This window comes from Balaenoptera musculus, chromosome 20, assembly GCF_009873245.2.
Source record: "Balaenoptera musculus isolate JJ_BM4_2016_0621 chromosome 20, mBalMus1.pri.v3, whole genome shotgun sequence".
Lineage (NCBI taxonomy): Eukaryota > Metazoa > Chordata > Mammalia > Artiodactyla > Balaenopteridae > Balaenoptera > Balaenoptera musculus.
This window is the reverse complement of record NC_045804.1, coordinates 16,259,725-16,283,217: the sequence shown is the minus strand read 5'-3', so window position 1 is coordinate 16,283,217 and position 23,493 is coordinate 16,259,725. Positions and strand designations below refer to the sequence as shown.

The window sequence follows — 23,493 nt, the reverse complement described above, 5'->3', positions numbered from 1 at the left end:
AAATCCATGTCACTTAGGTCCAGAATTACTCCCCTGGATGTAGATTCTCATGGAAACTTCAAGAAGGGATGCCTAAAATAGTGCAGGCTATGCTTCTCTCAGAACTCTTCCAATAAGGCAGTAAAGGGGGGATGAGTTCCCATCTGGCTGAGAAAAGAGCAGTTGTGAGCTAACAGATGGCCAGGCAGCCCATGTAGGGAGAGGCCTTCTGGATGCATTGCTGGTTCTGAACATTCAGGCATTCTGAATCTGGCAGCTCTGGGAAGATTGGCTACTTTTCTTCCATTAAAGACAGTACATGGCTGAGGGCCACCCCAACTCAGAGGTGGCCTTGGTGCCTTAGGGCCAGGTCTGGAACCACTGCCGTAATTTCCACCTCGCAGTCCTTGTATCACGCGCTTAGGTTGGAGTCAGTCAGAGGCTGGAGCCCCAGAGGTTACTCAGGGACTTACAGTAGCATATCATTTGCAGAATTTTAGGGTTGGGAAAGGCCTTTTTAAAAATAAATTTATTTATTTATTTTTGGCTGCATTGGGTCTTTGTTGCTGCACCCGGGCTTTCTCTAATTGCGGCGAGCAGGGGCTATTCTTCGTGGCGGTGCGCGGGCTTCTCAATGCGGTGGATTCTCCTATTGCAGAACACGGGCTCTAGGCGCGCGGGCTTCAGTAGTTGTGGCACATGGGCTTAGTTGCTCCGCGGCATGTGGGATCTTCCCGGACCAGGGATCGAACCCATGTCCCCTTCATTGGCAGGCAGATTCTTGACCACTGCGCCACCAGGGAAGTCCTGGGAAAGGCTTTTGAAGTTAGACAGACTCAGGGCTCTGAAGAAATGTGGGGCTTCCAGAAGGTGCTTCAAGGATTCCACGTATAATCTAGTGTTTTGTGGAGAACAATGAAAATTTAAATTGCCCAAGGAACAGTTTCAACACATTTGCGTGTTTTATATTGGAATTCTATGCATAATTTGGAGAAATGAGCTCAGTTGCTTAAAAAACAAAACAAAGTTGATCTAGTCCAATACCTCTCAATTTGCTCTAATATATATTTATTGAGCATCTCCTTTGAGCAAGGACTGAGGCTGGGCTGGGCAGGACCGGCCTCAAGAGGCTTAAAATCTATTGAGTGGCAGTGCTGTTAAGGCAGATACATAAATAATTATAAGTTGGGAATATTGGAGTGAAGAAACGGAGGCTGAGAGGAATTAAATGAATCATCCAAGGCTATATTATTAGTGGGTGACTCAGTTAGGACCACAGTCTACTGACCGTGTGTGTACCTTTTCTGTTAGGTCACTCTGCCCTGAGATGGATACTGTTAAAGTGCAATTTTCAAAGAGTTAAAAGTATGATTCTCATACAACTATAAAATGAACATGTGTCAAAGATTTCATCCAACTTAATCAGGGAACCAGTAAGATGTTGACTAGTTCAAAAGAGAATTCACGTAAGGGAGTTATAGTCGGTCAGTCAAAGGAATGCTGAAATCAGTTACCTAACAGATTCAAAATTGGTTAATGTTCTACAAGGCAATAAACCTTAACCTTTGGGGGTTACCTTTTCTACCGGACAGAAATCATTTATGTTGCTGTTGGATAAGAATCATATACGTTGTTCTCCACTGTTGTTGGTTTTCTACAGGTCAACCTCTATTCTTACAGAATCATAAGATAGAAGTCAAACAAAGGTACACATCCCTGGAAAATCAGATAATCCCTAAGCATGGTGGGTCTACTAGTCAACCCTTTGCATTACCTTGAAAGGATACCCAGTACTCCCTTTGCCTATTTCCACATTTAGATAATTTTCTTAACAATATTTTGTGTACGTGTGTACACACGCATTTGCTGGGTGGTTGTTTTTTTGTTTTGTTTTTTTTGCCCCAGATGTTGAAAGGGAGTTCAGCCAAGCTGTTATAAAAGAGACTGAGACAGCTCCGTAAGAAGTTTCAGGGACACTGGGAAAACATCCCAGTGATGAGGTTGATTTCCCCCAAATATATTTGCTGGTCTTACGAACTGGGGGCAAGGGACCACTTTAGAAAATTGGATAAAGTAATTGTCAGGATAATTGGGTCATAGTAGGAATGGGTCTCCCTCATTCTGCTCTTTGCACAGTCGTCCCTCGGGATCTGTGGGAGATTGATTCCAGGCTTCCCTGACCACCAAAATCCAAGGATGCTCAAGTCCCTTATAGAAATAGTTTAGTGTTTGCATATAACCTTTGCACATCCTCTTGTATTCTATAAATCATCTCTAGATTACTTACAATACAATGTGAATGCTATGTAAATAGTTGTAAATCCAATGTAAATGCTATGTAAATAGTTGCTGGCACGTGGCAAATTCAACTTTTGCTTTTTGGAACTTTCTGGAATTTTTTTTCCTGAATATTTCCAACCCGTGGTTGTTTGAATCTGCGGATGCAGAACCCACGGATATGGAGGGCTGACTGTACTGCAAAAGGCCTTCCTGGGGCACTGGAGGTTTACCTGACTGAGGCCAGGAAGGCTAAGCTGGGAGAAGGAGGGAGGATGGGGGCTTCTGTCCAGGCAAATGTCTGGGCTTTGCTTCCTGGTTGGGCTTCTCAGGGCTCTTTTCATGCCTCTGGTTGTCTCTGCTCCTCCCTGCAGCTTTTTCTCTGTCCTTTGACAGTATGAAGACTGTTCACACTTGAGTGGCATTTTGTAGTGTACCCAGTGCTTCTCCTTTATCTCACTGACTTCTTTGCACAAATCCTGTGAGACAGATATTATCACTTCATGGAGATAAACTAACTTGACCAAGGTCATGACACGTAGTAAGAAGCGCATTCAGAATTCAAATACAGGTCTTCCAGCTCCAAAATTCCATGTTCTTCCAGCTTATATCAGTCAACTTTTTCTAATATTTCTGCGGTTTTCCCTAAAGCATTCTATATACTTGGATCCCAAGATATATGTATTGGGAAGCTTGAGAAGATTTCAGAAGATTTGCTTTCCCCTGGCAGGCCAGTAGGACACTGCCATGGCGGTCACCCCCCACCCCCATATTTAGACTGTGTGTTAATGTTAGTGCATCCGGGCTCTGAATTCCCTGTGTAGCGGCTGTGACTAAGTCACTAGAATAATTGGAGAGGGGGTACGTTGCCATGGCTCTGGGCCTGAGATTTTCATTTGTACAATGTAGGTGTCAAATCAGTTGTTAATTAAAGCCTTTCCATCATTTATGATCTGACACTTGCTCCATCACTTGCCGTCACAGTGACCTCATCAGTTGAGGGCTGTGACGAGTTTCTCCCGACCTTCCTCATTCTCCTTCTCCCTTACCAAACAGCCTGTGTTTGGTAAATGTCTATGGGATGGTTAAGGTGTATTTTGTGTGCATCTGAGAGCTGTAAACCTGGGCATTTGGGAAAGCTGGGAAAGGATGGGGGCAGACCAGGTACTTCGTCATGTCAAATGAGATACTAATGCCTCTGTCTCTCTGTTGCAGGGCCCAACATCTGTGCCACACGAGGCGTGAGCTCCTGCCAGCAATGTCTGGCTGTGAGTCCCATGTGTGCCTGGTGCTCAGACGAGGTAAGGAGCAGATATCTGACTTTATTTCTTCCCTAGACTTAGCTGCTTTTGTGTAGAGACAGACCCATGGGGATATCTCCTTCCTCCTAAGTATACAAGCCCCTTGTCCCTTCTGAGCAAAACTAGGGAGAAGCCTTCCCATTGATGGGCGTCGAAGGGAGCTGTCAGGGGCTGTTACTGGGAATGCCATCCAGAGTGTATCGCGTGGCCCCGGCCTTAGGCAGAGTGGTTAGGCCTGCTGGCCTCTCTGTAGCCATTGCCATCCTTTACCACACTTTGCTTGATTTTTGTTGGGGTGCAACACCCCGAGAAGCAGGGCCTCGGGTCTCAAAAAGGGAGGCACGAGAGGGTTATAGGTACAGAGGGGATGCTGGCTTATGAATATTCCAGAAGTTTTAAAAGGCAAATAAGAGAGGGATCTTGCACTTGTGTGGGGGGCTGTTTAGACAGAGGATCTTTTCTCTTCCCTTTTCCTGTCTGATGACTGGACCCCCATGGCTTTACATTTTCCCCTTTCTTTCTCCTCTTCCTCTCCTTCCTTTCTTCTCTTGGGAAAGTATCAATGAAAGAAAGAGCTGGGCCAATTTGGTGAGGCTGGGAGGGTGACAGGAAAGGGTTAGCTGTGTCTAGGCAGAGGATTTGTTGTGTCTGGGGCCCTAGGGAATGAGTGTGTCTGAGGGAATGGCTGTGTTTGTGGCTGGGATGGGAGTTTGGAGCTGGCAAGAGCTGGGGGGTGAGTGTGGCTGGAGAAGGTCCAGTGATTATGGAGTCTGGGGCTGAGCCATGGGCCTGGTCCCCGGCAGGTGGTTACCTGAGCTCCTGGCCTGGCTGCGTGTCAGCTACCTGAGGCGCCCTCTCTGTCCCTGCCCTCCGCAGCTCTGTGACTGCTCTAAACTCATTCTCTCTGCTTCTCTTCCCAATCTGCTGAGTTTCCTAAAAAGGCAACCTCCCTGGAAGGCTGGTGCGGGGTGGGAGAGGGGGGAGTGGGAGCCGAGAGGCTGTGTTTATCCCTCAACGAGAGGACAGCCAGAATGACAGAGGCCAGCCCAGCACACTGCTTTGGCCTCTGAGCAGTTCAGCACGAGAACTGCTTCCAGAGGCAGCTGCCCAACATCTGGGCCACATTGACTTCATTTAGCAAACGAAATATTCCCTGGGGCTGGGAGTTGGGGGTGGGGCTGGGTTGAGTGAGCCCTTCCCCTCCACCCCCGCGGGTTCTCCACCCCTCTGGGCTGAACTGGCTGCTCAAGTGTGATGTGGCCTCCTCCCTTCTCATTTGCCGTATGCTCCTTCCCTTGGTCACCATCATGATATTATTAAGCTTCTTTTATGAGGAAGTTGGAATTCTGCAGCTGAATCCTCAAAGAAGGGAGAGCTGGATGGGGAGGGAGCCTCATTGGATTGGATGGCCTGTAGCTGGTTGGAGCAGAGGGGTGGCCAGGGCAGAAGCCCTAGTATCACTCAAAAGATGCCCCCCCCCTTCAACCCAAAGCAAGACAAAATGGAGAAACTGTGGTTCAGAGGAGTCTGGGATTCTTGGAATGTCTGTCACCTGTCTTGATCTGCATAGGAACAAGCCAGGTAACTGGCCTGCTGAGGCCATGCTGAGGCCTGACCAGACAAAGCCCTTAGGTCATGTGACCAGGATTTGGAGATATATGTAGAATATTTATTGATGGCCATGGTGAATTTTTTCCCATGGGGCATACCAAGGTGGGAGGAGGGAAGAAGGAGGGTGGGAAAGGTACCAGGTAGGATCAAAATATAATGTAGGACTAGCCTAGGGATGAGGGATGGAGTCAGAGAGAAGATGGGTGTATCCAGGACCAAAGAAAACTAATGAGAGGAGATAGATGGTCCAATAAGATATTTTCTAGGAGGATGGAACTTAAAAAGGAAAGTGTTTTTTTCGTTTGTTTTTGGTTTTTTTGAGTGATAAAGTCAGATTTATTGCTCTGGATTGAATCAGTGGACAGGACCTAGGGAGGGGGAGGGGGACACAGGAAGTTAGTGAAGCATCCTCCTGGCCTTTGCTGAGTTCTCAGCACCCTGGGGAAGCGGGAGGGCCAAGGGCTTAGTGAATGACTACAATTATCTCTCTAAGGGGGGAGGAGGGGTAGCAGAGGAGACCAGTGTGGGTTATCATTTGTCAACCAGGGAGAAATGGGAGGTGGGAATCCCGGACTGAAACTTGAACAGGACTGCTGTTTTTTTCCTGAGGGCTTCCCCTGCACTGACCAAGTTTAACTGCTGAAAGTGTCTTGGCTGTTGATCTTAAAAACCAAAAGTGAACCATCTGGGCCGTTTTGCATGTGATTTGTTGAATAATCAACCCTGGAGAGCCCTCTTCTCCTGCCTCTCCTACCTTGGCTGTTACAGGCAGAGTTGGCAGTGCCTGGAAAAACAACTGGTTGGGCTCAGCTTTCCCTGGTCCTGGAGGACAGCAGCTCTGGGTGTGGATAGCAAGCCCTTGGCTGGGTAATAGGAAAACATAGCCAACGCGGATGAGCACAGAGTTTTGGGCTCATCTGCATAGGGTGTGTTCTTGGGGGACTGGATACTGTTACGGGTTGGGGTGGTGTGCTGTCTCTGGACTGTGAATCTAGCAGAGAGGCTGGCTTCACAGAGAGGTTCAACTTGTGGTCTTGGCCTTGGTGGCATCATGTTGGGATCTAGAACCTTCCAAATTTGCCTGCTGGTAAGAATCACCTAGGGTGCTTGTTAAATATAAAGGTTTCCAGGATGGACCCTGAACCTATTGCATCAGAATGGGTTGTTACAATAGCAAGTTTGGCAAATACTGTTAATTGAAGGGGCTGATCATTGGGGTCATGATGGGTGGAGCTGGAGTTAAGGTTGCCAGATAAAATACAGGACACCCCAGTTAAATTTGAATCAAACAACAAATACTTTTAGTATAAGTATATCCTAAATATTTACCAAATTTGGCAACCCTAATGTGGAGAGAAATACTAGGAATTCTTCTATAGTCCTGAGTGCACATCAGAAGGTAGACCTGCTCACACTCAGCCTGACATCCATGGATAAAACAAGAAGAATGGGTTTGGATCCCACAAAGAAGAAGACTCTAATAGGACTTACTTCTCATTTTCTTCTCTGCCTTTTTGGTGGGGGAAGGTTTAGGCCGCTGTTTAATTCCTTTTTAGTCACTAATATAATTTCATTCTCACTTCTCTGCTGCTTTTTCTTTCTTCCTATTTTTTTCTTAATCTGGAGGGCAAACTCTCATCTTGAGTGTTTTGCCCCAATTTGTTACCATAAAAAAAAAGTATAATATTAAAAGTGCTCCTCCCTCTGTAAACAGTGGGGTGTGAGTATCAATAACCATAAACTAAAATGCTTTCCTTTTCCTCTCCTTTCTGTCCCCTCCACACCTCTCTCTCTGTATGTTCAAGTGATTTCTTGTCCTTACCAGATGTCAATCAAGAAAGCAATCTTAATTTTTTTGGATTGGAGGCATTTGTTAGCACTTGGGGGAAAAAAAATGTACCACGACCTATTGTTCCTTGTCCTCCAAGAAAGAGTATGCAATAATAGCAGTAGTCAGAATGGTAATAGTAGAAAAGAGTCACCTATTTGAATTTATTTGTTTATATCAGATCAAAAGGATTTGAGTATTTTTGACTTTCGTTGAGATTTTTATATTTTGAAAGCATTTCCCATTCACAGTGTTATTTTATCCCCTGACCAACCCTGTGAAGTAAGTAGAATAATGACAGTTATTCATGCTGTACTTTCCCAGTTTCTAAAATGGGATTAATGGAGAATGGGACTAGGCGCTGAATTCCTGCCAGGAGAGGGCGGGAATTCAGCTCACACCGCACGTGGGTTGGGACCTCCCGCTGCTGTGCTCTGGCTCTTCCCCTGGGTCTTGGTTATCTTTGCCCTTTTTGTGTAACATCTGGTTTCACTGGGAACTGGAACTTGAACACTCCTCCCCCACCTCCTTCCAGCTTTCTCTCTGAGTAACCTGGACACATTCCTTTTACCTTCTCAGCCTGCGTTATTAAGAAAGGAACGTGGCCCAGATGTGTTGAGGTCAGTGCCTTGGTGTCCTTCTCGGACAGCAGGCTCTCAGGGAGAGCGTGGCTGAGGAGCAGGCCTGTTATGTTCCTGACCCCTGATGTCAGCGACCAGAGAGGGAGGGAAGGAGACAGTTTTTGTTTCTTAGTGTTTAGATTTCTTCGGAAATTCATAACAAACCATAAGCTCTGTCAGCAAGGCTTGGCACTTCAAACTTTCTTCTAATAAACACCGCCACGTTAGGCAACAGGGGTCAGGAAACCCCCTCCAAGATATTCTCTCCCTTCACCGATGCAGCCTGAAGATACATGATGGCCTTGCTGTTCTCCTTGTTTCCTGGTCTCCCCCTTCCCTCTCTCTCCTTCAGCATCTGTCTTAGTCCTGGAAAGGATCAGCAACTCAGGGCATCTCGATCCATCCAATCATTGCCTTTTTTGGAAGGTTTTCTCTCCGGGGTTTTGTGGGACCCTGGAATCAGAGATACAGTAGGGAGTTTTTTGAGCAAGAAAGAGACTGCTTCCTGAGAGAGAAGGGTTGGGAGAGATGGACAGAAGCAGCAAGAATTGGGGCACAAAAACGTTAAGTGTTCGTGAGTTCTCTCTTCTGCCATTCTGTCCCTGGCAGAGGGACCTGGCTGGGTGAGGGGAGGGGATTTTCATCTCTCTGAGGAGTTCTGATGTCCTGTTGGGATCTTCTGAACCAGGAAGATTAAGTCTCATGTACCATTTCCCATTGCTGATGCCGTTTCTCTACCTCAGACCTGTGAAGAGGAAGGAGGAAGCTGCTGGCTTCTGGAAGCTCTTTCCACATCTTGCCTGGGCTAGGGTGGTCCTCATGCCATTTGTCTTAGCCCGTTCAGGCTGCTGTAGCAAAAATACCACAGACAGGGTGGCTAAACAACAAACATTTATTTCTTACAGTTCTGGAGGCTAGAAAGTCCAAGATCAAGGTAGCAGCAAATTCAGTGTCATAGATGGCCATTTCCTCACCGTGTCCTCCCATGGTGGAAGGGGCCAGGGAGGTGTCTGGGGCCTTCTTTTAAAATAAGGGCACAATCCCATTCATGAGGGCTCCACCTCATGACCTGTCACCTCCCAAGACCCCACCTCCTAATACCACCACCTTGGAGATTAGGGTTTAATATATGAATTCTGGGGGGACACACATTTAGTCTGTAGTACTGTTGGTGTTGTTCATGGTCCCATCCACATGGGGAAGCCTTTCCGCCTATCAGAGGAGGGCTGGGCAGGAGTGGGAGAGGGACTTCGAGCATCCGGAGGGGTTTAAGCTACAGAGTCCTGATTTTTTGAGTATGGATGTCTCCTTGTGGCCCAATCCCTCTCCTGGAAACATGGCTTCCAGTCACCTGAGGGGCTGAGGAGGCAGAATGTTATCTATCCTTCCCACACCTCCCGTATCCCCATCTTGCATCCTGTTCCCTAGCTGGTGCATTCTCAGGTGTGGCTCTTCCCGGGGCTGTTTCTTCTACATTCCTGCTTCTCTGCCTTGATTCCCACTCTACACAGAATGTAATACAACTTATAGTTTTATGAGGATAATTACAGTCAGACAATCCAGTCAGCATCTCACTTCTGCCACTTCTTAGCTCTGTAGCTTTGGGCAAAATACTTAATTTCTCCAAACCTTCAATTTCTTACTTGTAAGATTGGGTTCCTCATTTGTGAAACCTCCAAGCCTCAGGTTTGTAATTTGTAAAATAATAATAATTCCAGCATTACAGAACTGTAATCAGGAGGATTGCAATGATCCATGTAAAGTGCTTCCTATGGTGCCTGACATGCAGTGAGTACTCCATAAATGTTAACACTAGTTGTTCTGGGATATTGGTATGGGTTATTCAGCTGACTTCTGGAAGTGGTTGTGAGAGGGGGTGGGTAGGGATGCGGGGGATTGTGGGGTTGAAGGCCTAGATATTTCGAAATAGGTCCAAGGAGGGGTTTTCTAGCTTTCCAGGCAGTTCCCCCAGCCTGGCAAGAAGCCCTTATGGGCTTGCGCCCACACGGTGCTGGCTAAGTTTGCTGAATGTCAGAGCAGGAAGGGACTGAAAACACCATGTCATCTAACCCCTTTAACAGGGGTGAACAGGTGAGGAAACTGAGGCTCAGTGGAGTGAAATGACTTATCTGAGGTCACAGGCTAGTGAGTGGCAGACCTAGGATTGAACCCATTTCCTGATTTCTAGTGTTCATTCCAATGCAGCATGTCCCCCGTTCAGTACTCAGGTGGAAACACACACCGAGCCCCAGAGGGCTGTGGGATACACACCGGGGTGTTTGGAAGGGCACTCAGTCTGCCATTTGGCCAGGGTGAGGGAGGAAGCTGAAAGTGATAGGACAGGCTCTGGTCAGTGGCTTGACATCATGGGATTTGCCTAAGCTTGTGAAGTTTATTCATAATTAATTTATCCAGGAACTATTTATAGAACATCTTACAATAACAGCTAAGATTTATTGAGCACTTACCCTATGGCAGGCACCGTGCTATGTGTTTTACACGCACTGTCTTATATGGTCCTGCAGAACATCCCTGTGAAGGTGGGGCTATTATTATTTTCATGTTATAGATGAGGAAATGAAGCCTGGAGAGTTTAGGTGACTCGCCCTAGTAACCAGCTAGTAAGAGGCAATGCTGAGATATAGTCTCAGCCAATCTGTGCTCTTAGCCCCTACTCTCTGCTGTTTCCCCATATCCTCCCCCCATCACTTAGTCGTCAGTTTCACGTTGTGTGCTGGGAATAGAGGGGAGATGAGACACACATAGTCCCTGCCCTCCTGGATCTCACACCCCAGCCAGTGTTTTAACACAGTGCCTTCCAAACTGTTTTGACCCTGACCGACAGAAAGACATACATTGTGTATCATTATTTATTATACATATTATACCCTATTCCCCAACATATAAACCTTTCCCGGGACTTCCCTGGTGGTCCAGTGGGTAAGACTCCATGCTCCCAACGCAGGGGGCCCGGGGTTTGATCCATGGTGGGGGAACTAGATCCCGCATGTTGCAACTAAGAAGCCCGCCTGCCGCAATGAAGATCCCTTGTGCCGCAACTAAGACCTGGCGCAGCCAAAATAAATGAATAAAATAAATAAAAACTAAATATTAAAAAAAAGAAGCTTAACAAAGATTTAAACTTAAAAGTTTAAAAAATAAATAAATAAACCTTTCCCAAAACAATATTTACTTTTACCACTTACATACTTTGATACTTTCTATTCTATTATGTTGCATTTTAATAAATTGGTGGTTGAGACCTACTACATTGATTTTTGAGACCCACAGGTGGGTTGCATTTTACAGTTTGAAGAACACTGGTCCAACAGGCATCTTATTGTACTGCCCCTCTTCCTACCTACCAATCCATGAACAGGCACTCACCCAACCTTTCTGATGCCTCAGTCTCCCCCTTCGGTACAACAGGCCTAGGGGCTATGTTAGGAAGGACCACACGAGTTCATTTATGTTGGTTTAGCTCCAAAGCGCTGGGTGAGCTTTAGGCTGCTGGGATGTGGCAGAGCCTGCAGGAAGCAGAGAACCACCGTAGCTCTGATCACAGGACTTCCTCTCGTCTTACAGGCTCTGCCTCTGGGCTCGCCCCGCTGTAACCTGAAGGAGAATCTGCTGAAGGATGACTGCGCCCTGGAGTCCATCGAGTTCCCCATCAGCGAGGCCAGAATCCTGGAGGCCAGGCCCCTCAGTGACAAGGGCTCTGGAGACAGCTCCCAGATCACTCAAGTCAGTCCCCAGAGGATTGCGCTCCGGCTACGGCCAGGTAGGGATCCTGCAGAAGTAGCTCACGGTGGAACTGGGGTGGGAAGAGAAGGATGTGGAGGGAAGTGTGGGCAGGAGAATGGAAGAAAGTGGAAGGTTTTGGGACTTGAAGTCAGAAGATCTGAGTTTGAATCTTGACTCTTTCATATATTAGCTATTTGACCTTGGGCAAGTTACTCAACCCTTCTAACTTAGTAGGTACACAAAAAATGTTTGTTTCTTCTTTCCCCCAATGCCTGTTTTACCCAGTATATAGCTTTCTATTGAGGCTCAAGTGAGTATAAGATGAGAAAGCAACTGTAAGCTCCTTTTCCATGTAAGATTGGGGCAAGGCATGCATGGGGGCAGAGAAAATAGAGGCAGGAGACCTTCAGAGGGAGGAAGGATTAGGCTAAGAGACAGGCTTTTTTAAAAAAATTTATTTTTGGCTCCGTTGGGTCTTTGTGCTGCGTGCGGGCTTTCTCTAGTTGCGGCGAGCGGGGTCTACTCTTCGTTGCAGTGCGCGGGTTTCTCATTGCGGTGGCTTTTCTTGTTGCAGAGCATGGGCTCTCGACATGCGGGCTTCAGTAGTTGTGGCACAAGGGCTCAGTAGTTGTGGCTTACCAGCTCTAGAGCGCAGGCTCAGTAGTTGTGGCTCACGGGCTTAGTTGCTCCGCGGCATGTGGGATCGGCCCGGACCAGGGATTGAATCTGTCCGTGTCCCCTGCAGTGACAGGCGGATTTTTAACCACTGCACCACCAGGGAAGTCCAGAGACAGGCTTTTCTGAAGCACTCATTTTGACTTTTCAATTAAGTCAAGAATTTAAGAAAGTACCTTCTACATGCAAGGCGTGTATTGGTTACTATGGGATTCAGAAAAGGGTGGGACATAGTTCCTGCCTTTTACAGAGTCTGAAGTGTAATAACTGCCAACACTTCTGTGATTCAGGGTGGTAGACCCTTGGGACCCAGAGGATTAGACAGATGAGGATTTAGAGAGGGTGGAGACTTTTAGAATGGAAAAGAAGAGGTTAAAAATGGGAGGGTCAAGAGGTTGAAAGAGGAATAGAATTGCAAGGAGAGAGGAAAAGGGACCAGGGCTTTCAAGTTTGGTTTGATTAAAAAGTTACTTCAGGGAATTCCCTGGAGGTCCAGTGGTTAAGACTTGGCGCTTTCACTGCCGGGTCCCGGGTTCATTCCCTGGTCGGGGAACTAAGATCCCGCAAGATGAGTGGCGCGGCAAAAAAAAAAAAAAAAAAAAAGTTACTTCATCCCAGCTGTGTCCAAATCTACTTAAGTCTTAGAGGGAAAAGAGGAGAAGAATTAACATCCTTCTGCCTTGCAGATGATTCGAAGAACTTCTCCGTCCAAGTTCGGCAGGTGGAGGATTACCCTGTGGACATCTACTACTTAATGGACCTGTCTTATTCCATGAAGGATGATCTGTGGAGCATCCAGAACCTGGGGACCAAGCTGGCCTCCCAGATGCGTAAGCTCACCAGTAACCTGCGGATTGGCTTCGGGGCCTTTGTGGACAAGCCCGTTTCACCATACATGTACATCTCCCCACCAGAAGCCCTCAAAAACCCCTGCTATGAGTAAGTCTCTCTTCTAGAAGCCAGGGCAGCATCTCTCCCCATTGCCCCAGACAAATCCAAGTCCTGCTTCCTCTTTCTAGTCTAAGGTAGCTTTGTTGGCTGCCTTCTGGCCAAATCATATCTCCTCTCTACCGTGGTCTCCCTGTCTGGCAAGTGGGCCAACCCATTGATCTGGAGTGTTGTATTAATAGAGCCCAAGGCTGTTTGGAGACCTAGAAAGGAAATCCATCAGCTTCTTGGTCTAGGCCACGAATAAATAGTATAAGTAGATAGAGGAGTTATGATTTCAGAATGATTGATTCCATTGCTGTCGTCATCATTGTCCTCATTATCCAGAATATGAGTCCTGCAGGGTTAAAATGCAAGGAATTAAGTCCTAGAGGAATAGGAAAGAGTGGAAATGATATTTGTTGAACCCTCTAATAGCATAAATTGATGTGTTCCTCTGTTGAGAGTTTGACTTACAACTGAATGGCTTATTTATTTGTTGGAGACTGTGCAAATCCATGGATTATAATTTAAAATGATGGTTACCGAGCCTGACAAGGTATGAATTTACATTTTAGATTCGAGAGTTATATGATGTGCCTTTTTAACCTTCTGTCTGGATTGTAAGGTTCCCCAGAAATTGTGTCAGCCATCAATTAAACAAATAAACCACTGGGCTGGGGACAGAAATGCTCCTGTTCGGCACAGATCTATCAATTTATTGATAGTTCAGGGACATTAAGTTATTGATGAACTTTCGCTTTGTTGTTGTGTTAATGTTACTTTAGAGAAGTGCTAAGTATAAAGTGATAACAACAACAACTAGAGCCTCACTCTGATCTAAAAGCTTTACATCTATTAACTCATTTAAGCCTCACAACTCTTATGAGATATGTGTTATCATGTCCCCATTTCTTTATAGGTTAGGTATAGAGAAGCTTGCCTAGGGTTCCATGACTAGTAAGTCAAGGAGCTGGAATTTGAACCCAGGCAGTCTGGTTCCACAGTTCACTCCCTTATCCTCTGATCTAGCTGAAGATTAGGTCAATGTGATGCCTAGGTAATTTGAAGGGTTTGGAGTCTAAACTGTCTGGGTAATAGTAGTTGTATAGAACTCGCCTGGGCATTCCACTGTCTATATCTGTCCCCCTCTTTTCCCTCCCACTCCCCATGCAGCCTTTTCCATCAGATGTCTGCTTAAATTATTCCTTCCCTCCCCAGTATGAAGACCACCTGTTTGCCTATGTTTGGCTACAAACATGTGCTGACGCTAACTGACCAGGTGACCCGTTTCAATGAGGAGGTGAAGAAGCAGAGTGTGTCACGAAACCGAGATGCCCCAGAGGGTGGCTTTGATGCCATCATGCAGGCTACCGTCTGTGATGTGAGTTTGGAGGGCATGGAGTGCCAGGTGTGGGTGGTGCAGATCAAAATGGGGCAGGAAGTGGCTCAACTGTGGGGATTTCTATGTGAAATACGAGATAGGAACTAAGCAGAGCTTTGTACAATATGAGCAATAAGTTGCTCCTGATAAGCAACCTCTGCTTGTATCCGCTCCCTGGCCAGAGCTGATACTTTTTTGAACCTCAGTGGTCCCAGATGTTTTCTGGGGAGAGGATCTTCTCTGGAAGTGTATCAGAGTCAAGGCTGGGTTCACCTAACCTCAGCAAAGTGGGCAGATGTCCAGATGGGATTTCTTCTAGCCCAACCCAGCTCTGCAGATGCAGATGGGTTTCTAGATGGGCCATGTGATTATCATTGAAGAAGTTCTATTTGGAGTTGAAGTAGGTGTCTTTCAGCTGCTTGAACTAATGAGCCCTGAGACTGTTTTCCTAAGAGAACAGAAACCCCTGAGTTGGAAAACTCCAGCTTATGTTCCAAGGACTAGGACTGAGGCCCTTCTCCAAGACAACCTGTCTAGCCCTTCAGATGGGGAGCTCCTTGGGTCTTTGTTTTGTACCAGTGACATGGCTAAAGTCGCTGTCTCTTTTGCCTTTTTTTTTTTTTTTTTAACAGGAGAAGATTGGCTGGAGGAATGATGCCTCCCACTTGCTGGTGTTTACCACTGATGCCAAGACCCATATAGCGCTGGATGGAAGGCTGGCAGGCATTGTCCAGCCCAATGATGGGCAGTGTCATGTGGGCAGTGACAACCATTATGCTGCCTCCACTACCATGGTGAGATTCTCGGTACCACCTATGGTTCCTATTCACTATGGCCAGGACTGCCCTAACCCAGGCAGAGTCTTTGTGTGAATATGAAAATGGCAGCCCTTCCTCTGGGCAAGGCTCAGGGCTCTTTTCAGCTCGCCCTCACCTTTCCCACCTACTGGACACCCTCATCCAGTGTACCACCTGTACAGCCATTAGAGGTGGTCCTGACTGTGGTCGGTGTTACCTCTGCCTCCAGCACCAGCAGCATCATCATGGCATCCAGAATGGACCCAGAGGACTTTTGCAGGTCCAGCTGGAAAGCAGGCCATCCTGTCGACTGTGCATGGATTAGCCCCTTCTTGGAATATCATGCTCTCTTGTGGTTATTGGAAGAAGACAGAGGAAAAAGAGACAAAGATCATCAAAATCATAGAAAGCCAGTCCTGTGAGGAAACGTTAAAGGGCTCAGAGTCATTTAGCTGGAATAAAAGAAGGCTAAAGGATGGTTTAGCTGATACATGAGAAGACTTTTTTTTTAATTTATTTTTTATTGAGGTAACATTGGTTTATAACATTATATAAGTCTCATGGGTACAACATAATATTTCTACTTTGGTGTATGCTACAGCATGCTCACCACCAAAAATTTAGTTTCCATCTGTCACCATACAGTTGATCCCCTTTACCCATTTCTCCCTCTCCCTCACCCCTTCCCCTCTGGTAATCACTGCTCTGTATGAGAAGACTTCTTATAAGTTGTTTTCTGTATAAGTTGTTTTTATTTAACCGTAGAAGGTTAAATAAGAGGAGAGGAGTTTACATTGAAACAGGAGAAATTGCAGTAAACCATAAAGAAAACGTAGAGCCCTGCAGAATGCTGATACTCTGAGTATCTAGAGGGAGGTGTGAACTCTTCATTCCTTAAAGACAATATAGCAACTACCTCATCTAGGTGGCTTAAAGGTACATCTGTGAAAAGGAACCTGAGTTGCATGATCTCATGAGCTCCCTGAAAGGTCTAGGATTCCAGGGACATGTTCATAATTTACCATCACCCCCATTTTGGCTTGAATTCTTTGGTGTCAGACATATACAGGTTGAGCACTACCAGGCAATGGGCGAGTCTGTAACGATTGACACCTAGTCTATGCAGGGCCTTACCAGGGGCCAAGGGAGATAACAAGACTATATAAGGTCCCACCCTTAGGGAGATTTTGGTTTAGTCAAGGAGGTGTGGTACCAATAACAGAAGATGCATGATTACTGCTAACTGGATAGAATAGTTGATGAGGATTTTAGGTATTCAAAAGAGAAAAGCTCATCATGAACTGGGATGATCAGGGAAGGCCTCCTGGAGAAGGTGGGACCTGAGCTGGGTCCTAAGGAAGGAGGAGGATTACCAAAAAGAAGGCCACTCGAGGTGGGAGAAAGACAGTGGGCCAGCTCAGTGGTAAGTAGAAGGGGAAGAGAGGTGAATGATTGGAAAGGAAGGTTGAGACCACATGGTGAAGGATTGCAAGCAACAACCCAAGGCATTTGTCAGTAGCTGCAAAATGAGAGGAAGCTTCAAAACAATGAGGTCTGGCAGTACCTGACCCATGGAAGCTGCTCCTTGGTACGAATGCATTGAATTTGAGTAGGAAGACAGAGGTGCTTAGTTTTGACACTACCAGCCTGTACCTCTTTATCTATCCTTAGAGTTCACAACTGGATTTGTGTTTGCCTCACATTGTCATGGGGTGAAAAGGTTTAAATCCCACTACTGTCAGGGCCATGCCCCAAATCACCCAAGTCCTAAGGCTTAGAATCCATAGATGTATCTGAATAGACTTCTTAACTAACCTCCACATCCTCTCTTTTCATAGGATTATCCCTCTCTGGGGCTGATGACCGAGAAGCTGTCCCAGAAAAACATCAATTTGATCTTTGCAGTGACTGAAAATGTAGTCAATCTCTACCAGGTGACTATGCCTTTGGGGCTTCCTGGAGTGGGAGTGGGGCCTGTGATGGGTGGCCTTGTCTCAGGGAACCAGCCCACACCAGCTTTGGCCATGGTCCCTAAGTGGGAAAGACCCAGGAGCTAATGATTCCTCTCGACGGTCTCTCTCCTCCAACCTTGAACCTAGCAGGATGGGTGTGTTGATGCTTGCAGTAGTGGAGGGGAGTAATTCAGTGGGGAGAGGGGTGTGAGAGGTTCTCTATAATTTTGCTTAGTGCTGAAAAAGTGCTAGATGTATTCCTGGCAGTGACAAGTAAAATATCCCATCCTTCCCTCAAGTTTCATTTCAAGACCCTCAGTCTGATTTGGGGAGGGCTTTTGGAGACCACCAGCTTCATGAGTCATCCCCGGACATCTTTGTCTTCCTTTCTAGAACTATAGTGAGCTCATCCCAGGAACCACAGTGGGGGTTCTGTCTACTGATTCCAGCAATGTCCTCCAGCTCATTGTTGATGCTTACGGGGTAAGTGTCTTACACTGGGAATGGGCCTGCTAAGAGTCCACTTCACTTGGCATTACCCAGGAGGGCTCAGACTTGGGAGTCCTGGCTGCAAGTCCACCATGCAGCTTTCACTGCCTTCCTCTTATTCTTCCAGAGGCCAGGAAGTGATAGCCAGCCCTGGGAGGAACGCAGCCTTCTGAGATAGAAATGGCTCAGAAAGGAATGCCAAGGAGGCTTAGGAACAATGGGGGAAGAGCTTAGAGAAGGTGGAAGAGAAAGAGAGGATGGGGATGGTGATGAGGAAGAGCAGGGCCCTGAAATTGAGGGGGGGCGGGTGCAGAGTGACAGAGATCTGGGCTCCAAGAATAGAGAAAAGAGGGAGCTGAACCACGGCGAATGTGAGGTTGATGAAAAATCAGGTAGAAAGTGCTACTAGCCAAGGTGACCAGTATTAGCACTCCCTTCTTGCACGTCCATGAGGCCTGCAGGAGGGCGTAGCTGGTTTAGATTTTACCCAGACTCACCTAGAAGCAAGTGGAGAAAGAGAGAGAGCAGGTCTTGGTCTGGAAATATAGCAGGAAACAGGCTCCTAGGGATGCTCTGGCAGCTTGCAGGTGGACCTCAGCATCTGGCACTGCAGGTGAGTCCAGGACCATCTGGGAGGTTTTGCTTGGGATGTAACTGGCTCCTACTCATTTCCTCTCAGCCCATTTTCTTATCTTCTCTTGCCCTTTTCTGCTCAGAAAATCCGCTCTAAAGTAGAGCTGGAAGTGCGTGACCTCCCTGAGGAGTTGTCCTTATCCTTCAACGCCACCTGTCTCAACAACGAGGTCATCCCAGGCCTTAAGTCTTGTGTCGGACTCAAGATTGGAGACACGGTGAGGTGGGCTGGGCAGGGACTGAAGCTGCAGCTCTGACCTTAGCCTGTGCCCCAGAGCGTCTGTGGGCACCCACCCCTTCCTTCCCTGTACCTTCTTTCTGAACGTCCTTACAAGTTAGATGTAATGGTTAGAGCTGCCAGGCTTTTCCTCTGAGGCTTCTGTTGCCTAAACCTTCTCTATCTGTTAAGTAACTTCACTATCAGGATTTTTAAAAACTTGCATTTAGGTTACCTTTGTTTATGCACAGTTGATTGCAAATGAAAATAGTTCTTACCTTCAGCCCCTAACTGGTCTCCAGCCTCCCCTAAGGTAATGCCTTTCTTTGCTTCACAAGGTAAAACGGCAGTGTCATCTATAAATATTTATTGACCACCGACTTTGTGCCAGGCATCGTTCCAGCTGCTAAAGATTTGGCAGCAAACAGAATAGGCAAAAATAGCCACCCTCGAAACTAACACAACATTTTAAATCAATTATACCCCAATAAAAATTAAAAGGAAAAAAAAATAAACACATACACACACAAAATACCCACCCTCCTGGAACGTCAGAATGCAAATGTTCATTTTGCCTCTCCAGTCCGTCTATAGTTTTCCTTCCTTAGTGGCTGGTTCTTCTCTGCTTCTGCCTTAGGAGAGAGGGGTTGGTGAAAGGGGTGGGAAAAAAGAGGGGATATCTATAGCTATATCATCTATATCTACATCATCTATGTCTATATATCTGTTTCCATCCATCCATCTCTCTATCTTCTAGGCACATGTGCACATACCCTATGTAAAAAATATTGGCCTGAAACATGTTTGATTGCGTAAGTGATGAAATGTTTTGTGGAAATTGCACAGTAGACTCTGAGCCTGTGGTTGGCCACTGTGTGGTGTGAAATAGTGCTTTGTATATCTTGATGATATTATGTAATCAGTCCCGCTAGCTTATTTGGCCACGGCAGAGCGTTTGTAAGATCAAAGGTTCTTTTCTGCTTGAGCTGGTTTATTTTCACGGATGGAATTTTAGAAAAAAGCTATCTCGTGATTGTAAACCATGTCTACACCCAGCCAGATATGTCCCAACTGCACAACTATCCCCAGGCTCTTGCTTTGGCTTTGCAGACCGTGGTGGTGGGAAGGCTGAGGAACTCCAGCTTGCTGGGGGACAGGACACCCAGTTTGGGTATTCCTGGGCAGGGCAGGGAACAGCTTCTTTCCCTCCAGGGCTGGAGTGTCAACAGGGTCCACCTGGGTCTGAATGCGATCTTACTTTCCATCCAGGTGAGCTTCAGCATTGAGGCCAAGGTGCGTGGCTGCCCCCAGGAGAAGGAGAAGTCCTTCACCATCAAGCCTGTGGGCTTCGAAGACAGCCTCACCGTCCAGGTCACCTTCGACTGTGACTGTGCCTGCCAGGCCCAGGCTGAGCCTCACAGCCACCACTGCAACAACGGCAACGGGACCTTTGAGTGTGGGGTGTGCCGCTGCGGGCCTGGCTGGCTGGGGTCCCAGTGTGAGTGCTCAGAAGAGGACTACCGTCCCTCCCAGCAGGACGAGTGTAGCCCCCGGGAGGGCCAGCCCATCTGCAGCCAGCGGGGCGAGTGTCTCTGTGGCCAGTGCGTCTGCCACAGCAGTGACTTTGGCAAGATCACGGGCAAGTACTGCGAGTGTGATGACTTCTCCTGTGTCCGCTACAAGGGGGAGATGTGCTCAGGTGAGTAGAACTGCACACCCCTCCCTTCCTGGTACCCACACACACTCACACATCTGCAGCCTCTGGAAATGGATGCAGGCCAGGGCTTGAGGTGGGCACAGGAAGGCCCGGGGGCGGAGCGAGTAGATGGTGTGCCACTCCAATGGCAGGAAACAGAAATGAGTTTCTCTTTAATCTTCTCAGCTCCCTCTGCCCTTGCTCGAGGGGCACAAGGAAGAAAAATGAGCATCTGCTTCCGGGGACTTCTCTCCTAGAAGAGGGTGGGAAGACATAGGGAAACTTGAAAGTGAAGATAGTTTTTTTTCTTTTCCTTCATCTGCCCTTCTGCTAGTATTTTGTCACTGGTTCCTAATCTTTTCGAGGATATGGACCAACCCCTTTTTAAGTTTAAAAAAAATCACTGACTGATGGTAATTAAATTTTTAGTATATATAGGTTTGGAAACTACATGATGTCAGAATATGTAGTGAAGTTAGTAACATTTATTTATTTATTTATTTTCAGACAATTATTTTACGTGAATTTATTTTTTCATCACAAAAGACGTGGAAAATAGTAGTGTATATGCAAGATATTGGAGCACATTTTTTTTTTAATTTTTATTTATTTATTTTATTTTTAGCTGTGTTGGGTCTTCGTTTTTGCCGAGGGCTTTCTCTAGTTGCGGCGAGCGGGGGCCACTCTTCATCGCGGTGCGCGGGCCTCTCATCATCGCGGCCTCTCTTGCTGCAGAGCACAGGCTCCAGACGCGCAGGCTCAGTAATTGTGGCTCACGGGCCTAGTTGCTCCGTGGCATGTGGGATCTTCCCAGACCAGGGCTCGAACCCGTGTCCCCTGCATTGGCAGGCAGATTCTCAACCACTGCGCCACCAGGGAAGCCCTGGAGCACATTTAATGTGCCAGTATACTTAGGACAATGATTGGAAAATAGTGAGCTCTTATTAAATGTTGGTACTATTTTGTTATCACTATTGATATACTATTACTTTTTGTACTCTAGATCGCTGTTGTCCAATATGGTGGTTATTTACACTTAAATTAATCAAGAGTAAAGTTTAAGTACATTTAAATCTAAATCAAATTCAATAAAAAATAAAAAATCTCATTTCTCTGTCGCTCAGGAGCCACATGTGGCTAGCAGCTGCCCTGTTGGACAGCACAGATGTTTACTGGATAGCACTGCCATAGAGAGTCCCAGCCTGCAGATTGGGGATTATGAATTTGAGTCCTTCTCCCTGCAGGGTACTGAGTTTTGTCCTTCTCATTACAAAATTCAGTAAAATCTTGAGGCCCACTGGTAATCTGAAGCTGGTTTCACCTTGCCCCAAAGCCCACTCCTGGGGTACTTCCCCAGCTGGAAGAAGTCCAGCTAACGTTAATGTAGTCTTTATCTGCAGGCACACTGACAACACTCCCAGAGGCAGTTAGGCAGTCTGAGTTGTTCCTGGGCACTGGGGATACATTTCTGCTGGGCTGTAGTCACTGTGGCTTAATCCCTCTTGTGAGAGATAGATTGGAGATATTTGTAAATTGGTTGGGACCAGTTTGTGGGTGTATTGTGTGGCCAATCAAAGAGAGATTATAATTGGCTTCTGGGGTGATCAAATCCATGACCCAGATTGGCTTCACTTGCATTGGGGTTCTAACCAGCTGAGCTAATTTACCCAGATGTTCACTTTAACATCAGCCTTTCAAAAAGCTTGATGAAGAAAGTAAATGTGTGTCATACTAAAGCATGCCCAAGTAATACAAAAATGGCTCCTATTTACTATCTGCAACATTGTTTCCTTTACTCATTTTTTAAAATTAATTTTTATTGGAGTATGGTTGCTTTACAATGTAGTGTTAGCCTCCGCTGCACAACAAAATGAATCAGCCACACACACACAGATATCCCCTCCCTTTTGGACTCCCTCCCATTTAGGTTACCACAGTGCATTAGTTAGAGCTCCCTGTGCTATACAGTTGTTTCCTTTAATCATGCCAACAAAATTTGAGAGAGAGATTGGAGAAAAATGATATCAGAGAGATTATGGGAAAGAGAGATCAGATACGCACAGACACACACACACACACACACATACACACAGATCAATCTGAATTAGGGTGTGAGGCAGAAATTTCAGTTCCTTCTAATATTTAATAGTATTTACATCATATTCTAGTTTCCAAAGGGAATGGTTAAGTTTGACATGGGAGACCCATGAGGAGAAGTTTGGGGTTGAGGGGAAGAGGGTTACCCTAGGAGAGGCTACACATAGCCTACGGGGGCACCAGGGATGGAGGGAGGTCCACTGCTCCTCCGTGGCCTGATTGTTCCTGGTCTGATTGAGGCATGTGGGAGGGACCCCGGCCAGAGTGTGTTTCCTTTGGCTGCCGGCCACACTGAAGCCACAAAACAAAGCTGCCAGGGTCAGCAGCGCTGGTTCCTGCCCCCCAGCAGTGCCAGAACAGCCGTCCTCAGTGTGCTCCTGCCAATTACATGAGGGAACCCCAGACAGCCGCTGCAGCTTCTCAGAGGCCTCCCTCTCCCTTCCTGCCAGGACGTTGGGTGCCCACTGGCCTCAGGTCTGGACCCTGTGGCGCCATCATCACATTCTCCATTGACAGATACTCAGGAACACCTGCTCCTTGAGCACCTGCTCTGGGCCAGTCACTCGGTCCATAGGGGTGAACGGGGGTCATGCATGATTCCTGACCTGGCCAGGCTCATGGCCCAGCTCGCCATTGTCCCTGCCCAGAGCTGCTGGCCTGGTCTGTCCTTTGCTCAAGCAGGGGCTCAGGAGGCAGGAACACTGTGCCTCGGCCATTGTTCCAGCCCCTGGCCGTCCCTGTCCTCTCCTCCCCACCGGAGGCATGGTCTTCGTGGTCGCACGGTATCAGCACCCCTCAAACGTCAGGGCGTGCATCCTCGTCCTCAAGGAACTCTTTCACCTGCCACATCCATGAACATAGATTGATCAGACGCCCACGTGAGCCAGGTTCTGTGCTGTGTGCCGCAGTGTTGTGGGATAAAGAGGCATGAATAAGACAGTTCTGCTCTCCATTAACTTACCTAAGGAGAATTCACAGCACGAGGCAGAACCTCCCAGATCCTGGACATGGGTGTCATAGGAGTCCTCCGGAGAGAGACTCACTGTGGACAGGGGAGGCCTGGGCGGCTTCACGGAGGAGGTGGGAAGTCAGAGGAAGGGCTGGCTGATAAAGGAGGGCGGTGGAGTGAGGCATCAGCCCAGAAGGTCAAGCTATACGGGGAGAGTGACTTCATTCCTTCTGACCTGGAACACCTGCTCCTCCCTTTCCTCCTGCCTCCCCCACCCCTCCCCTGCTGCTTCCCTACCTCTTCCCTACCTCCCTCCT

At 47.1% G+C, this 23,493-nt stretch overlaps 1 protein-coding gene across 1 annotated transcript in view; it reads left to right on the top strand.

Annotated features, from left to right (window-relative positions):
- ITGB3 (integrin subunit beta 3) overlaps nucleotides 1–23,493 on the top strand; it is a 50,586-nt gene that overhangs the window by 11,925 nt on the left and 15,168 nt on the right. Inside the window, exons 2-10 of the mRNA XM_036837189.1 lie at nucleotides 3,472–3,557; nucleotides 11,202–11,397; nucleotides 12,722–12,974; nucleotides 14,184–14,346; nucleotides 14,979–15,140; nucleotides 16,982–17,077; nucleotides 17,489–17,578; nucleotides 18,301–18,435; nucleotides 19,704–20,133. Of these exons, the coding sequence (XP_036693084.1) occupies nucleotides 3,472–3,557; nucleotides 11,202–11,397; nucleotides 12,722–12,974; nucleotides 14,184–14,346; nucleotides 14,979–15,140; nucleotides 16,982–17,077; nucleotides 17,489–17,578; nucleotides 18,301–18,435; nucleotides 19,704–20,133 (1,611 nt within the window). The remainder of the gene's footprint in view (nucleotides 1–3,471; nucleotides 3,558–11,201; nucleotides 11,398–12,721; nucleotides 12,975–14,183; nucleotides 14,347–14,978; nucleotides 15,141–16,981; nucleotides 17,078–17,488; nucleotides 17,579–18,300; nucleotides 18,436–19,703; nucleotides 20,134–23,493) is intronic.